General features: G+C 37.5%; 1 protein-coding gene across 2 annotated transcripts in view; it reads right to left on the bottom strand.

Annotated features, from left to right (window-relative positions):
• The window catches only part of LOC121414001 (cilia- and flagella-associated protein 47-like), a 60,274-nt gene that overhangs the window by 31,271 nt on the left and 10,424 nt on the right, over window positions 1–18,579 (bottom strand). For both annotated transcript variants that reach the window (XM_041607035.1, XM_041607036.1), the window contains exons 9-28: window positions 17,562–17,784; window positions 16,926–17,078; window positions 15,822–15,925; window positions 15,248–15,430; window positions 14,230–14,333; window positions 13,533–13,645; window positions 12,619–12,752; window positions 11,946–12,056; window positions 10,983–11,113; window positions 10,073–10,195; window positions 8,954–9,163; window positions 8,309–8,459; window positions 7,506–7,847; window positions 6,967–7,200; window positions 6,102–6,300; window positions 5,325–5,546; window positions 3,356–3,630; window positions 2,537–2,786; window positions 707–937; window positions 110–335 (exon numbers count right to left, since the gene is read on the bottom strand). In XM_041607035.1, coding sequence (XP_041462969.1) covers window positions 110–335; window positions 707–937; window positions 2,537–2,786; window positions 3,356–3,630; window positions 5,325–5,546; window positions 6,102–6,300; window positions 6,967–7,200; window positions 7,506–7,847; window positions 8,309–8,459; window positions 8,954–9,163; window positions 10,073–10,195; window positions 10,983–11,113; window positions 11,946–12,056; window positions 12,619–12,752; window positions 13,533–13,645; window positions 14,230–14,333; window positions 15,248–15,430; window positions 15,822–15,925; window positions 16,926–17,078; window positions 17,562–17,784 — 3,719 coding nt within the window. The remainder of the gene's footprint in view (window positions 1–109; window positions 336–706; window positions 938–2,536; window positions 2,787–3,355; window positions 3,631–5,324; window positions 5,547–6,101; window positions 6,301–6,966; window positions 7,201–7,505; window positions 7,848–8,308; window positions 8,460–8,953; window positions 9,164–10,072; window positions 10,196–10,982; window positions 11,114–11,945; window positions 12,057–12,618; window positions 12,753–13,532; window positions 13,646–14,229; window positions 14,334–15,247; window positions 15,431–15,821; window positions 15,926–16,925; window positions 17,079–17,561; window positions 17,785–18,579) is intronic.

The following is an 18,579-nucleotide window of genomic DNA, read 5'->3' as shown; positions in this document are numbered from 1 at the left end:
GTTAACCCATTGCCTACTGGAAACCAGATGGTCCCTGAGGTACAATGGCCATGGGAATTACAGAATTCAGTAGTCAATGGGTTAATCTCTGTCATATTAATCTTCATACCTTGATAGTCTGCAGGAGAAGATCCGTCCAAGCTCTCTTGGAGACCGACTCAAAGAGGGGTTCATCCAGTGGCTCTTCTTCTATGGTGATGGCTACAGTAGATTTGCCTTCCTGCATGGCTTTCTTCTTCTCCCTGACCTGTTCTTGAAGCTTCATCCATCGTTGGTAATCCTGGGGCTCAAACAGGTACTCTGGTTTGATCCCGGCCACACCGGCTCCTTGACTCCTGAGTCATCAAGAGAGAGTTCGAGATAAAGATTATGGCAATTCCATAAAATAATCATCAGTTTTGTACATCCGACCTCCACTTTGCTCCATCCTTACTTCCGTTCATGAACTACGTAAATCATGACAACTTGAAAACATCAAAAATTTTCACAGGAACTAGAAAACAAAGACACATGCAAAATACAAGGCCTTGAAGGCCATCAGAAACTTGATTGATGGTCAAAACAATCAACCGACCATTACACCATAGACAGTGTATAACAGTCATACCTTTTGTCTAGGATAACAGTACAAGATCATAACCACAATATCTATAATCGTAATTCAGAACTAAGAAAACTATGCCATTACATGAAAGTGTGAGCATACCTGAGGAATGTCAGTAGGGTAGAATGCTGCCAGTGAAGCTGAAGAACCCTCTCCGTAGGGTCTGCTGGTAAGGCCTGGTTGATAGGGATACCAGGAACCAACCGTCCACTCAGATGTGCCATCAGGTCATAGATGGTCTTGGTGTAGCTTCTCTTCTGGTTGTTGGAGGCTGGTGAGCTCTGGCTTGACTTGTCCCTGGCTGCTTCCGCTGCCGACCCCTTGGACACACCACTACAAATTCACAGCAAAGAAACAATAGATGTAAATATTATGAATCTGAACAGACAAGGGGGGGGGTGTTTTTTACGCAGAGTTCATGCTTAAAACACCAACGCGCACACACTTCATTTAATGCCTAGTCTGGTTGATTCATGAGCGGTAGTGGGCATCCCCTGCAAATGATCTGACCAATTCAGTGATGCATTATATACTGTACAAAACTAAAATTCAAGAGCAATTCTCAGTAACACTAAAATCCTTGTGGAGCACCCCCTAGTACATTATCACTGTTGAGATAACTATCTTTCAATCATTCCCCAAGGTTGACAATTATTTCTTAGAATATTTTTTACAAACAACTGCCAAATGTCTTCATTGATGCAGAGGTTTGAGCCCTGGTCATGTTTTTGGATGGTGACGTTAAAGTCGGTCCCAGAATTAAGTAATCATATCTGATTGATACATGTCTGAAAAAAAACTCAAACACACACACTTCATCAAAAACACTGTAATTCACACCCTAGGACATTAACCTCAATGGTGATCCAATTTTGATTAATAATCCATACATATACCAATCATTACATGATAAAAGCAAACTGCCTTCTGTTATCAAGACAAAAGCATGTGCTGCATGACGTACATACACTTACAAGTACCACATAATAAATTTCCCGACTCACACTAATTCAAAATACACATATAAACCTGTTCATGTTTCAACTACAAACCACTAGCTTACAACATATTTGAGTTTAAATTCTTAATAAAATGACATTCAATGTAAATCAAACATTTTGAAGGAAACTGAACATCTAAGAGTGTCAGCAATATGATTTTTGAAAGCCTCAACTGGCTTAAAGCACCATGTAAACTGCTAGCTTACAACATATTTGAGTTTAAATTCTTAATAGAATGACATTCAGTGTATTGAAATCAAACATTTTGAAGGAAACTGAACATTTAAGTTTTTCAGAAAAGCTCAATTTGATTACAAATTTTAGTATCAAATTAACGTAACTGACATTTTAATATAAGCATCACAGCATTACTTACAGATTGCATAATCTCCTGCAAACAACACAATGACTTATTTTCTCTTACACTGCAGTTTTGACTCACGTTCGACAGGACAATACACGCACATCACATTTGACCATTTTTAAGCAATACAGAACATGACATCCTTACTTTACCTTCCAAATTTCTTCTTGTCCTTAGAATCTGCTTTCCGAAAATTTCTTGAGAGCAACAATTGCAACAGAAGCATAGTTTGTAAATATTGCTTGTAAGTTTGTAATTATGTACATGCAATAATGTATGCTTGTAAGAATTGCAAGCAAGCATAGGTTTCTCCCTCATAAGATCTTGGTCTACGAAGCATAACATCCCAAGCATTTCTAATCAAATCTGGCTCTTTTACCACACTAAACAAATTACTATCGGCAGAATTAGTTGTCTGGGTTACATGTTTTCTGCGGGAGTCATTTCTCTAGGGGTGCAAATGAAGAATGAAAAAAATCAAACATAGCCATAAATTACAAAGAGAGTTGGCTTAAAGACATGGACAATTCTAGTTTTGACAATGTCTACCCATCCTGAAAGTCATACCTTCTGAGTCCTTCTGGCATGGACACTGGGAAAGGTCCCCCTGACCAACCATGGAGTGTGATCCAACGCTGTACCGCCATCAGAACCTCCGAATGGAAGATACCCTCCTCGGAATCCTCGTTGGGGAACGCTGCAGAGCCAAGAGAGCGGGAGGCTAGGCCCATACGCGAGTCGTCATACACTGGAGCCGAGCTACTGTAGTTGACCCTGTTGACGGCGCCATCTCGAGGCGTGCTGCGGTAAGTGGACTCTGTAAACAACACATAGAGATATGCTTTTTTTTAATTCATAACCATGAGGGCTATATTTCAGTTTAATAGAGCAATGTGGCATGTATGCTTCAATTTTGTCTATTTAGTAAAATAGGGCTCAAAGAAAGATGGAAATAATCTAACATTTAATAAGGCAAATTATTAGTTTTTTTGAAGGGAGGTGTCAAAGTAAGATCTTCAGCAGTTGCAATGCATAATAGACATGGCAGTGTTTCACAAAGGTTTAAGTCTGACTAGGCATGCTTAAGTGCCATGATATCTAACATGTAAAACGCATCACTGATTGTGCAGTAGCATGCCCCCTCTGAGCATGATATGTACAATGTGTCGATGTAAAACAGGCAAATCGCAATCTACGTGCGGTTTTTAGTCAGACTTAAGTATTTGTAAAACACCCCTATAGACACAAGAACTGACTGAAATACAAGAATGAGGATGACCATGAAGATGAACAGCTTTTGTATAACATTACATATCTTTCAAAAAGATTCAGAGGCATTGGATCCCACACATCATTCACACAAATGCAGACCAACTTCAGCTTTACCTGTCACGCTGTCAGTCTCTTCGTAAGTCGACGTGGTGGCGCCAAACCTTGAGCTCGTACTGGTACTGGTGTGTGTCGACGGTCTACTGGGCGACTCTACAGGCATGATCATGGCTTCACCCATTTGATTGAGAGAATCCCTGGAGGCGGTCTTGTGGGCCCGAAGACTGTGACCCTGCTCGGTGACAATCTGGAAGTCTGTCCGGTGCTTGGCAACGAACGGGTAGGCCACCAGGAGGCAGTTGTCCGCCGTGGCTGTCACAGGAATGGAGAATCTAGGAGACAGAGACAAGGGTTGAATGTTAACGAAAGGGAACTGGAAGCTCTGGGTTTCTAGATGCTCTCTGGTGCAATCTGACCCTTATTTTGGGACATTTCACATGTTTTGAAATGAACATTAATCCCTCTTTTTTAACATTAAAAATATCAAATTTGCATTTTCACATGTAAATAAAAAATGAGGGGACAAAAGAAGTACCTGTTCAACAACAATAAGGATGAATTATCACTATCGGCTATAGGCAGGTTATGTTCCACTATAAATCCAGTAAAGAAAAGCTCAGCGCTGGTCCCTTGCTTGGTGAAATAAAGACAACAGGGTACTAGTGGAGCTCGAAGATCTTGTCATCGCAATGTCCGTAGGCCTATCCCGTTTGCTCCCAAACGAAAGTGCTTCTGAATTATCATCACGACCTCCCTGCTAAACTGAAATGTCCACGCTGCAAATTGCGCAAAATGCATGGTAAATTCCTCTTTCCGACTTCCGAACACACAGGTACTGGAGACTGTATTCAGTCTTATACTTCTGAGACCATTTCTTGGTCTTTTGTTGATTTTCCGCCATTTCGTGTCAATATCAACCCATCAATACGCCGAAATCACACACCGATATTCCACCGCACGACTCGAAAAATCCAGTGGCCGCGAGCGCACACGCCTCGCAAAGCTAGCCGGGCCTACCGGCCTGGTGCACAGTGGATTCCTGTCGGGCATATCACATGCACCAGCTTTTCGCTGCTCCTTATTTGTCTACTTTTCACACAGAATTTAGTAGCAGCGAACGTAATGGAGTTACTACATGCTAAAGTTAGCAGACGATACATGTCCTTCCAATCCAATTTGATCAATGCAAAAAAATCGTAATTTCGGGAGGATAAGGATGGTAATCGTAAGGGCGGGAGTTGGGATGAATTTTCGGGAGCCTCCCGATGAAATCGGGAGGGTTGGCATCTCTGATATTAATGACCTTGATTGCTAACCCCCTCCCAACAAAAAGAGTCTATGTTGATGCGCATGAGCTGAAGAGGGATGACAGGCATGTTTTAAGAATGGTTTTTGAGTTTGATGAAGGTGGCTTAAGAAGGAAGGAATGGAGGAAAGGAGACACGAAGAAGCAAGTGGAGAGTGTGAGATGAATTTGGCCACTGCTGTTTAATGGGGACAAAATCAGATTGCTGCTGCTGCTATTTCTACAACTACTGAACCTTCCTGCTCAATTCATGGAATTCATGGACTGACAAGAGAACAAACAGGTCAATACTTGAAGAAATAATACCATGCTACTCCCTGGAGGCTACCGTTGTTAAACAGAGATTAAGATATTTTAGACACATTATCAGATCAAAAGGTATGGAACAGGACATCATGCTTGGGAAAATACAAGGCAGAAGGAGAAGAGGACGACAGAGGAAAAGATGACTGGAAGAAATTACTAAAGAAACTGGAAAATCTTTGAGAGAACTGAGCATGCTTTCACAGGATAAAACTGCATGGAGGATGTTTGTCCAAGGGTTCACCAGGGGCACATAACACAAAGCTTAGCAATGATTGTAGAATATTTTTCTACGATTTATTCCATAGACTGCTATGTACAATCAATTATAAAGATCAAGCGTAAGATCAATCGTTAAGCTTTGTGTTACGGGCCCCAGGAGTTGAGATTGACTCGATGGCACTTGACATCACCTACCTGCTACCAACAGAGTCCACAAACTTGATAGGCATGGTGAAGGACACTGGCTTGGGTGAACAGAAGGTCACCTTGCACTTGAGGACATAGGGTTCTTTATGACCTTCATCAGCACTACAAGGTTGAATGGTTTGACCGTCTGGGAAGGTCACGCTCAAGACGGAGACCTTGCTGCCGTCATCTACTTCGACCTCAGGCAGTTCCACATCGATGACAGTCTCTCTGTAACATGGATGAAAAGAATTGAATTTGAATTGAATAAGTTTTTATTTGCACTTTGCAGCCACAAAGCTGACATTTGTACTATGTACAATGGTAAAATTTCAAACAAATGCAGTGTAAAGATATATTTACATACAGAGCTTTAATTTTAAATAACACTTTAGAGATGACTTGGTCTTAAAAAATATCTATTACTCATAATGGGTGATTGACATTTGCACAATATGCACAAAACCATTTCTAAACACAAGATAACAATAACTTTAGATTTTTATGTTTTTTAGATACCTGGGATCTCTGTGAAAGTTACAAGATTTTCTGTACAATTACTTGTATATCACAATCCTTGCAGTTTGATTCCTTGGCTTAGCTAACAACATTATATCTCATCAAGCCTGTTTTCAATACAATCAAGTAGAAATTCCACCCATTTAAAGAAATTACCTTGCAGTTACTAATGGACGCTTGGTGCATGAAGCAATACAAAAAATAAACCCTTGAACTTCTGCAGGACTACAACTCAAATAATGTTAAGTCTAAGAAAGGCAGACTTACTTTCTAAATCCAGCCGCCCTGATGGTAAAGTCTGCAGACACCTTGGTGGAGAGTGGTACAGGGGTCAGCACGATGGCCAAGGGGTCAAAGGTCAGCTGAGGTGATTTGAGAATACCATGTAGATTGATGTACTGGTAAGGTCTGTCCGTGGCTCCATCCAAGATGATAGGGATCTTGGCCTGGAACTCACCAGGTTCCTCTGCAGGGGGACAACAAAAACATCATTGAAATCTCAATTGGTTTTAACTGGTCACAACTGGTTCCAGTTGGTATCCTAATGATGTTTTTTTTAATGTTAGCTCACCAACCCAATTGTTGCCATTGTATTAGAGTTTACATTGGATGCTATAGAAATTTCAGAGCCTGTTTTTACTAGTTTTTTTAAAGGCTTTACGGGGCATTTTAGGGGCACTTTCACTCCGAGACCCTGCATTTCATTTCCTGTAGCTTACAAAGATAAATTGTAAATCCCTGCAACATCTAAAAAAAAATTATCAATGGTGATTTCAAAGACCAATTTAATATCTTGTAATTTTATAAATTTGCATTACTTGTCCCCTTCTCCTTCCTGTAACTTCTTCTGTCCTATTATACATAACTTATATTATTCTTTACCTTGTTTAATATCATTTTGTATACACCTGTATGATCTATGTAATGTAAATGCCAAGTTCTCTTTACAATGAACGTCATGATTTCATACAAGCCAAGGGCTTTATGGCCTTACCACATCTCGAATGAATGTGCTCATACTATGTTATAGTATATTTTCTTTTTTTTTTAAGTTTGGAAATAAATGAATCATTGAATAAAATTTGTGAGATTACAGTATTTGATTTCAGAAATACAAAAGTGACCATCGTACCTGGGCAGAACATACACCCCATGGTATAAACCTCTCCGGGGTCCAGACCCTCCTTGACCTCCTGACGACCTTTCTCAAAGGTCAGGAAGGGTACTCCATTGGATCGGACGAAGCGGAAGATGCCCTCTTCCATGGCCTTGCCGCATGACCTGAGGTCAAGCGACCAATCGAGTCTCTTAGCGCTGTTGTTGACCAACATGATGGACTGGCCTTGTTGGACAGTTCCTGATAGACCTGTGATATTAGAGATAGGATGAGAGGGTGGGTACTAAATTATCAGATTTCAAAGCCTTGATTTCTGATTTCTCACAATCATTATACCACATGAAAACAAAAGAAAATTTTCATTATAATAATAATCATGATATTATTAATAACAACATACTTTGTTCAGAGTCAACAAGTTCAAGAAGCCCTAATGGTAACATTAACCCATTGCCTACTGGAACCGTTTGGTCCCTGTACGAAGCCTAGATAGTCTCAGGACTTAGCATCCAACTGGTTAAAGATCGCAAGTGTGGGAATAACATTTAACATACCCATTTCCAGGTAACCTGAAGGTAGCGTAAAGGACAGCTCTGTGGTCGACACCTGCAGAGGCTGCCTCAGGGCTGTGGCTATGATCCTTCTCTTGGGCGTGGACACCGCCACTATCACCGGACGTGGTGCGATGATGTGCTGGATGCTCTTGGAGGAAGGGGCCGGGGTGGGTGGGAAGGGGGTGCCATCGGGGGTCGGAGCCTCTGTCTGGTTGATGCTGACTGGCATGACAAAGTCATAGGAGGCCACCTCGGTGGGTTTGAACCGGAGCTCGCAGTCGATTTTCTGTTCGCCGCCGACGGTGACCTTGAATACACCTGGGTTCATAGTGTCTTCAGATTCTGCAGAGGAGAAAAGAGAATAAAAATGACAACAAGAATGGAGATTTGGTCTACATGAAATATGTATAACCACCCCAAAATTTCAACAATAGGTTGTACATACAAAACAAAACCAGTAATATATATGATTTTTACTCAAGTACTTTTGGCACCTTAAAGTCAAATCTTTTAGGAGGAATACTTTGATTGTAAGAACTAAGCGTCTTTTATAGCAGCATAATAATCAGATAATCTAAATCAAGTAAATCCATATTTGGATAGCATTTGAGGAGATATATCACTAATGGCAGAATTATATCTTAGGTCAAAAGTAATAATATATCTGTGAAGTGCTATGAGACATTGTTCCAATATGTTGAGTGCCAGATGAAAGTGGAATATTATTATCACCATAACATTTCCAGATATTTTTTTATTTTTAATAAATTGATAACAGTCTTTTGGTTTAGAGAATGTTGTACCTTCCATGACGTCGGCATCGAATCTGAGCGAGAAATCCCTGAAGCGAGACAGGTCAAAGACTACCTTGGCTCTGGTTCTCACTCGATTCACAATCTTAAAGGGAACAGTCAAACTAGATCCACAGTATACTCCTCCAAGCTGGAAAGATGGCTGTGAGAGAAAGTCATTAAACTTAAATACGTAAATTTGTTAATTATAATAATAATAAAAACGTTTATAAATCATATCTCGTGATATATGCAAATTATCGGAAATGAAAATGATACATACGAACAGCACAAACTCGCTGAGATTAATAGCAAGTCAAAAATATTTGGCAAACTCCGCACAAAATTTATGAATGGATGCTTATTTCAACTCACTAGTTGGGCTTATACAATTCCATGCGCTATACAAGTAACATTCATCATTATTATAGTACATGTCTTAATCTGCCATATGAAGACTTGTAAAAGCAGGTAGTCTTGGTGACATATTAGAGAAACATCTTAATTTCTTAGCAAAATTCACATTCTCTATTGAGGTACATGTATGTATTGAAACAAACAAGGACAGGGCTTTTTTACTAATCTAGATTTTTTTTGGGAAGAAATGGAATGCTGACAACTGTCACAGTTACAACAAAAGTAGAAGAAAACGCTTACCATGTCAATATCAACAAGAGGAGGTTCGACGGTCCCACCCATCCTAAGGTCGATGGTCTTCCATCCCCTGATAGCAACCTCTAGTCTGGTATCAAACTTCATCACAGCGCTGGGCGTGAGGTGAATCTTGAGCTCGGTTGTCCCACCCACAGGTACCACGCCCTGGATGGGGGATACGTTCAGGCCTGGGACCGGGTTGGGGTCTACAACCTGATGGGAGAAGTGTGCCAAATGAATTGTATACAGGTGAGTTTGAAATATACAAGGCCAATGGCTGTCTTTACTTTATAAGCAAGTATCTAAAGTAATTCAACAGTTAAAGGGGAAGTTCACCCTGAAGAATTCTTTGTGATAAAAATAGCAGAAAAAATAGTAAAAAATATTGGTGAAGGTTTGAGGAAAATCTGTTAAAGAGTAAGAAAGTTATTAGAGTTCAAAGTTTTGGATTTGTGACGTCATAAACGAGCAGCTGCCCCATGTGTTATGTAATATAAAATGCATGAATTTCAAATTGTGTATGGTTCCTGATGACTTAATTTTGTTTTCTATTCATGATCGGGTGTGAAATGATTTATCTATTGATATACAAAAGGTACAGTGAAAACCATTTTCAATTTTCTGACAAAATGACATTTCATTGATTTTTTTACCATTCGCCATGTAGGAATGCTGCTCGCATATGACGTCACAAATCAAATAATTGAAATTCTAATAAATTTTTAATTATTTGATGAATTTTTCTCAAACCTTCAGCAATATTTTTTTTTATTTTTTTTGCTATTTTTACAATAAACTTTCTGTCAGGGTGAACTTCCCCTTTAATATGTACTGATTTCATTATGACTTTTTGTCAAGAGGTAGCAGATGAATATTATTTGAAGCCATACTACCATTAGTCTTCACAAGGAATTTAATACCATTTGGGTGTTTGTACCGTTGTACATCGCATAGAGTGGAAAGAGTATCATGACAAACAAATATGTGATGGGCTGTACATTCCACACATTGCCTCGCATAATAAAGTGATTATCTCATTGTCCTTGGCCACAAAATTGCCAGAAGATGAGGTGAAAATATTCACTGATTGTTAGCAAAGTTATCTGGTGTAGTGGTACTGACCTGAAAGTATGCATGGTTGATGCTGCTGTTGTGTAGTACAGCTGTCCTAGTCGTAGTAAGATGAAGGGGAACTTGACCGAACAATACTCTCCTCTCCATAAACATCACTTGAGTCACTCCAAGCTAAATGTATCACCAATGAAAATGAAACATTTTATCATATACATGTAAAGTATACAACTTTACTGAAATTAGAAAATGCAAGGTTTACACAACACTCTCCTCTCCAAAAACACCACTTGGGTCACTTCAAGATTAAAACATTTAACTCTTTGCACACTGAATTAATTTTGGGGGAATATTGACAATTGTTTTCATGTTATTTTCAAGATTTTCATATTGCACCAATTATACAAATAATTATTAGATGTTGTCCAAGAACTTTTGCCATTTATTAGCTTCTCTAATATGAAGTCAGTGGAGAAAGCTAATTATTACGATTGTTGAATTTAATTGTACGAATGTGCCAAATTGCAACATCAGCGTGCAAAGGGTTAAATCACATACAATATAAAAATAGTCTGAAAATTAGAAAATACAAGGATTATGAAATTTAATGATTGTTTTATAATAAGGTCAATGACTGATGTGTAGGTTATAGGTTTGAAAGTGAGAGGTTTTGCATCTATAATGAGTATTCTTATGTTTATTATTCAATGACATATCAACAGCTTTTCTTTCAGGTATCCAGTCTTCAAGGGGTTGGCATTTACTTTTATACAGCAAAATCAATGCATAAGTTTTAATGTTCTGTTTGTAGTGATTCAAGTAAGCATCTCTTCAGTGCATCTTCATACTTTATATAATTTTGCTGAAGATGAATAGGAGCGATTATTTAAAATATAAGGAAACAAAAGTGCAATTCTTCATGAATAAACGGATGTATTTGTGAAATGAAAGTCAGACTTACATCAGCTAGACAGCTGAGTTTCTTGGTTTCTCCACCGTGAACCTGTAGTGCAAAGACCCCTTCTTCTGGGGCATGGTAGGATGGATGAAAGACTACCTCACATTCAAGATCCTTGAACGCTTCTACGGTACCTACAAAAGAAACAATCATTACCACAAGATATTTAGAACTGATTTATCAATTCCATGATCCACCAAAGGATATGTAAATCTCCATTTATTTGATTTCAGCAATAAGAAAAAACTCATGAACAAGCATTCATGCTTTCTTACCAAATCTGGTGAAATAACCACCATCAAAAACAATTTCCAGTTACATAATTGTAGCTGGTCTAATAGAAAAAAATTTGGAACTCTCAGGTACATCCGTGTTGAAAGTCAGGTTTTTTACAAGTCCATGTATTCAGAAGAATTTGTGTTTTCTTGCCAATTAGGTATTGTCCACCAAGATGGGACAATTTTCAATTACATACATGTATAGCTGATCTTATACAGAATGCTGTCTCTTCCTTGGAGAGGACCTTTGTCTTTTGGTAACCTGGGGGGTGTTTCACAAAGATTTAAGTATGAATTAGAGTCGCGCTTAAAATGTCCAGTTCCGTGCGGTATAAAAGGCATCACCGCATTGGTCCGATAATGCAAAGAGGATGCGCACTCCTTAGTATTGATCAGTAAGATTGCACGTTGCATGTCATGTATGTGTTGGCATTTAAGCACAATTCTATGTCATACTTAAATCTTGGGAAACACCCCCCAAGTTGCTTACTTACTTAGCAATCATGGAATATAATCAACACCTGGGGCCCGTTGCAGAAAGAGTTGTAATTAATCGCAACTCTAAAAATCATGCGCAACTTGATTTTTAACCAATCAACAATGCACATTTGTGACTGATTTTTTGACTTGCGTTTAAACGCAACTCTTTCTGCATTGGACTCCAGGAAAATAATCATCAATTCCGTACCTGTAGCTGGTCTGATAGAGAATGCTGTCCCTCTCTCCCCAAGGATAGGTTGCCATGTAAACTCAGCAGGGTAATTCCTCTTGTTCTCTAGACGGATTACATCTCGCAAACCTGAGAGAAGAGTACACATACGCAAGTAAGGACAACTAAATACTTTCACAAGTCTTGGTTTATTCAGACACATAAATCTTATCTTTATATCACTTCAAATTCAAGTGGATTTACTGCATTACTTGCAATTTATATGCCTTTTCCCAATAGGACAACTATTGAGCCATTATCAACTTCAAACTTAGCTAATGTATGGGTAAGTGAGTGAAAATGATTGATTAGATTTTCGGGACACGTTACTTCAGAATAGCTGTCAATTGTTAATGCCTTCATCCACAAGGGTGTTGTCAGAGGCACTATGTTCTGTGGTCGTCTGTAACGTTTACGGTCTCATGATAACTATTTAGCCATTGGACAGATCAACTTCACACTTGGCTCATGTATGAGTGAGTGAGAATGATATATTAGATATTTCTGGATACATCGTGAAAGGTCCCAGAGGTCAGACTTTGTCTCATTGTCTATTCTCCTGCACCCTCTGTCAGTCTAACTTCTCCTTCTTTGCTCCCCCAACCCCTGCTCTCCACCTCCTACTATCCCAAGTAACCACTGATTGCTCTACCTGCTTCAGCTGGCATTCCTGGTGTAGGTGTTAGTTTCAGCACGTCCGTGGATAGAGCTAACGCAACAGGTACTACATCCGCATACACAGTCACATGTTCGCGATGGTGGCCATTGATAGTGTACTTCACGTTCCTATACAAAAACAAATTGTCATAATTGCATCAAGCTATTGACGTTTCACGAGCATTTATTTTATTATGATATAAGAAAGTAAAAACAAACTGAAGTAATCATGTAGCATAGAGATTGAGAAGTAGAGAGCAGGCAAGCAAGAATCTTACATCCGAGTTTAAGATGTATCTGTACAGTACTTAGAGAAACTGATTAATGGATTACTACAATATCTGAACAATCTGTAATCAGATGAAAACTTACATTATATAAAATCTTTAACACAAGTAAAAAACTGCAGCCAACCGATTATATAACTATTTTACTCATGAAATTTTGCAAGTTCATCAAGACATAAATTAATGCTACTCTTTCTAACAAGTTAAAATCAGAATTACATGTAGTTACAATCTGTATGTTTCATCCTGAACATGAGACATGAATGCTCATCATGAGAGGCCTAATATATATCACAGGTCAACAACTTTTTTCGAGAGATAGCACACACTGTGATGAGAATTCAACGAATGAAAAATATTTCATTGAACAATGAATCTCAAGCATGGAGAAGAATGACGATCTATATTAGAACTACCCGGTAAGATCCCATGAAAACTGTCATGTTTAAATGAGGTTTGTTTGTAATCACTTTGAAAGGGAATCACTGATTAATGCACGGTGTTGAGTACACGGTGTCAACTAACCTCTCAGGATTTACACAAGGGAGTGATGTTGTCACAATAAGAGCACAACTTGCGCGCATGAATTATGAAACGCATCAATCGGAAGTAGATACTTTACCTTGTAAACTTTCCTTTGTTGTTTGACTCAAAGATGAGAGGAAGTTCTGCCTTACAGTTTGGCGGTACCACCTGAGAGAGAGGGCTAGTCTGTCTCAGCTCACGACAGTCAATCTAAAAAAAAAAAAAAGCAACAACAGATCAATGCTTTGATATACAAATAAAAGAAAACCCACAGACAAATACTTTTACAGACATGCACATTTTATGAGACAAGTATCTATAAGCTTCTAAATGGATGGATAAAGACATCGATATGCAGCTCCAAAAATAATTCTCACATGTAGATTACAGCAAGAGACAAGGCTAAGAGTTCTAAAAAACTTTTTGAAGAAATTCTCTCCAATAGACTTGCACACATGACCAAGGCAAGGCTGCGGCGGGGAAAATGTAGCCGGGGCTGCCCTTGCCGCAAAAAATAGTAAATTAAAGGTAGTTGAGGTTCAAAGATAAAATGGTGAGAAAAAATGAAGGAGTAGAAAACTGATTCTACTTAGTGATATGAAATATTACACCATAAATGAAGGAAATTCATGAATCCAGTCATAAAATAAAGTAAATCTATTTGACATAATCTAAATTTGTAGGGAAGTCAATAAGTCATCCCTTTCTGGGATAAGAAAAAAGAAAATGGCTTTCTATCACTTGCAGACATTAACTAAAAGATGTGAATTAAATGTCAAACATATTAAACTTACCTCCACAACTACATGAACAAACTGATCCAGATTATTGACAATATTCATCTGTTTAACACTGGTGGATTTCAGGCATACTTCTTTGAAATCAATGGTCGGTGGTCCTGATGTAATACAAATGAAAAAAAAAGGCATCTTGAATTATAAATGCAAGTACATTTGTAAGAACTAATTTAATGACTGTTATTGATAATTAAATAATCAACTCTTTAATTAGTTCATTTACATTACTAAATCTGAATTTAAAATATCTGTCATTTATCTACCTTTATTAATAGGTATATATGAAAAACATTTACATTTATTAGATTCTAAACTATCTCTGCAATTCTTGCTATTGACAACAACTGCAAAAAGTTTCTCAATGTAGCCAACACTGTTTACTCGCAACTTCTGGTAGCTTGAACCTAAGAATAGTAAGCAGAAAGAGGGATAACACAAGTAGCATGATTTCTCATCATGATGTATGAAAAAATTGATAACGGGGTACAAAATGGGATGCGACTGGACTAGCACTAGCAATGGTAAACGTAGACCTGGACCCTGTCTTACAAAGAGTTATGATTGATCCAATCATTCATAACTCTTTGGAAATCCATCGGTGTCATAATTTTTTCTACAGGAAATGTGCACAATGTCTTTTGAAAAAAAGAGAAGCATACTGAATTGACAACAAAACAGTGAATGTATGAATATACATCATTTCTAGAAAATATTTTGAACAAAGATTTATTTCAGATGTTGACGTTGCTGGCTTCCATAGTTGCGGTTGATCGGATCAATCGCAATTCTTTGCAACACGGGCCCAAGAAGTTGTTGGGTTACACATCACCGAACGAGAAGTAGCATTTCTAGTTCAGTGCACAAAGTGAATGGCAAATTTATGCCATAAACTACATCCGGGAGATTTTGGTTATTGTCAAAAGCCAGAAATATAAAATGGTATGAACAAAATCGATGACTGTACGAAACAGTAATTTAGTGCCTGATTAAATAATGTAACAAAGACACAACTCACCAATGACTACTTGGTATAGTTGTTGCGGAGATAAGATCTTCTTGCAGTCAGATTTCTCCTGTGATGTCATAGGTACAGCATTGAGCCCACCTGTACTAGGTTGTTTGACAGATGTAGTCTCTCTCTCACTCAGTTTCTTAGAGCTCAGCATGTCATAAGGTCCATTCTCTTCAAAAGGTGCAGCTAGGGAATAAAAGCAAAAGATGGTCCTTGTTAGATTTTGTGAGAAATTAAAAGATTTCTAGTACAATATGACAATTACAAAAAAACAACAACATAACTTGGAAGAACGTTTTGCCTGAAACCTGCATAAAGCAAATAAAAAGACAACTTTAACAACAAAATGGAATTCTGACAATTCAATGCATAACAAAAAAATGAAATAATTATTTTGTTACTTTCTTTGACTTGGATCTGAAAAGCCTAAAAAATATATGAAAAAAATTCCTGCACTATACCTTAACTTCTCAATTATATCTAATTGATGCAAGAACAAAGTTTTGTTGATTTTTTTTTATAAATCCAATAATGTAAAGACAAATATAATAAGCAAAAGGGATATATGCAAACTTACGTTTTGGTTTCTCATTGACTTCATCAGCATTGAGTTTAGGAGGGCGGAGACCAGAAGCAGGCTTTATACCGATCTCAGTCTTGTTGTTCAGTTCTTTGAATTCTCTGTGGGGAAAACAAACAAGATTATTATCAGAGCTACAATCAACAGAAGACACATTTCTGCAATTTTCAAATATCCGTTTTCATAAAATAACACTGTAAAATACTGCACCAGTACTCCTGTAAAAAACTACACTCTATCCATTCCTACTCAACATTGGTATAAGTCCTAATGACGTATGATGTCTATATTCAAACACCAAACATATGATGAAGCTCTAGAAAATGTTTCACTGAACTATTCTGAATTCTGATTCTGAATAAAAACCTGACGCAACTGAAAAGCCTGCAGATTTATCATAGATATGATTCAAGTGTTAAATTTGCAACAAACATTTATACTTCAGGGAGCTGAATCAATCTCAAAGAAAATGAATTGTTTCTCACTAGAAGTAATATGTTAATACTTCAACTTTCTATTTGCATCTGCAATCTGCCTCTTCATTTGTAAATATCATTCTATTATTTCTATGGATTTTTTTTACTGTATTTTTTCATTACTGTTTGCCCTATCTTATATGATGCTACATTAGGTGTGTACATGGCAAGATTTGATGAACGTGATCTCTTTTCTCTTTCTTTTCTCCTTCTAGTTTATCCTCCCTTTTGTATCCTCTCTTTTTCATTCTCTCCATTTGCATCCTTACACATTCATGACTTACATTTTCATTCATCTAGTTTCCTTCTTTCTTTTCACTCACCTACCACTACATTCTTCTCTTTCTTTACTGACACATTTTTTCACATAGTTTACATAATAGGTTTGTGTATCATTTAGAAAATGTTATGATACTTTGTATAAAAACTTATGTACCTTGCATATTTGTCAAATTGATCACAATTTGGCCTTTGGCTACTATGATTTTTTTTCAATAAAACTTTCTATCTATCCATCCATCCATTCATCTATCTATCTATCTATCTATCATCTTATATATTGCAAGACATGAAAAATAAACCAAACTAAAACTGAAACAACTGCACTGTAACATAATGAGCTTACTTTGCTTTTAGTTTGTTGACTCTCTTCTCTCTGTTCTCTTTCAAGTAATCATTGTACTTGTTCTTGTGAGCCATGACGTCCGCTAGCTCCTCTTCATCGTAGGCATAGTCGGGATCCACATAAGTGTGTCTGTCTGTCTTAGTAAAGATGGTCCTGGACAGTGTTACACAAAAGGTTTAAGACATTGGTTGGTTACCATTACACAAATCTTGTAAAAAAAAAATCTTGAACTTTGATGTGTGTTGTATTTCACATAGTTCACATGGATAAACAGGACCCAACTAGAAGATATAGGACTAATTCATGCAGGCACTTTAAAAGTGTCTAGGATTGATAAATCATGATTCAACTTTTGCTGCCAGGGAGATTAATGGTAATGTTCATTATGTAGTATATGGAATAAAATTCAGATGTGTTTGAGATCACCTGTACTTTCTGTTCCTCTTCAGTTTTTTAAAGCATGAAATTAAGATTTTTCATGAACAACTGTTTCAGGGCTTAATTTTTAAACAGAACCACAAACACAGGTAATGACGGGAGCCTTATGACTCAGACTTAGTTAAAGTCAAATCAAATGAAAAATCAAACAAGAATACACATTACACTATGTAACTTTCAAAAGTCGGGTTTGCTCACTTGTACTGTTCCCTCCTGTAACTCGGCCGCACACTCCTGGCCCTGTCGTTGGGATAGGCTACGAGGGCCTCGCTGTCTCTCACATGACCAGCAGACTTGGTAGCATGAAGACCTTTAGTTCTTGTGGATCCTAACATGGCCGCCCTTGGGTCGTAGGCCTCTGCCTCGTTCACTTTCACATCAATGAACTGACCGACTTCTCCTACCACAAGTGGAGTGATTCCTGGAAAGTAAGTTTCAGTAAGATTAGTTTATTTCAGAAAGCCCTTGAATAATATGTGCATTAAAGTTCAATTCAATAAACTGAATATTTCTTCTATAAAACTCTTAACAAACATAGTCAAGTTTAAGTGATATACAAGAAGTGTTGCAAATAAATTTGATGTCTGAATAATAGCAGATAAATTCATAATTATCAATACAATTGAAAGTCACCTCAATGAGCAAATTTGTCATCTGCTTGTCTATCTAATGTTGAGAGAAAACATTTCATTACTCTGCCCCTTTATTTTGTTAAATTGAAATATACTATAGTAAAATAAATGAGTTATTACACTTTTATTACTACATTTTGCAATGTAAAAAAAAATAAAAATAAAATGAAAAACTCCACTCTTTCACTACATTTGTATTCAGCAAAATAAAGGAGCTGGGAAATGATTTCTTTTTTCGTCCAACATTAGATAAGCAGATGACAAATTTGCTCATCAAGGTGACTTTCAAAATGTAATTTACATGCCCATGGAATGTACAACACAGGAAATACCTTTCATGACATATACTCAACAAATATTTCAAAAACAAAAGCCTTGAGTGAAACATACAAAAGACACACCCGCGGATCATTCTTCAGTTGAAATTAACTACCTAAGAATGTTATATGCAGGGTGCTTGTTGATTACATCATGTTAATTTCATTAAGACAAGATTCCACCTGTCAATCATATTCACTCTAATTAGAAGGTCAGATTCCATGAGGTCAAAACCTAGACTGCGCACTGGTAATTACTACAATGAA

This window comes from Lytechinus variegatus, chromosome 4 (genome assembly GCF_018143015.1).
Source record: "Lytechinus variegatus isolate NC3 chromosome 4, Lvar_3.0, whole genome shotgun sequence".
NCBI classification, from domain to species: Eukaryota; Metazoa; Echinodermata; class Echinoidea; order Temnopleuroida; family Toxopneustidae; genus Lytechinus; species Lytechinus variegatus.
This window is presented reverse-complemented; position numbering and strand designations above follow the sequence as displayed.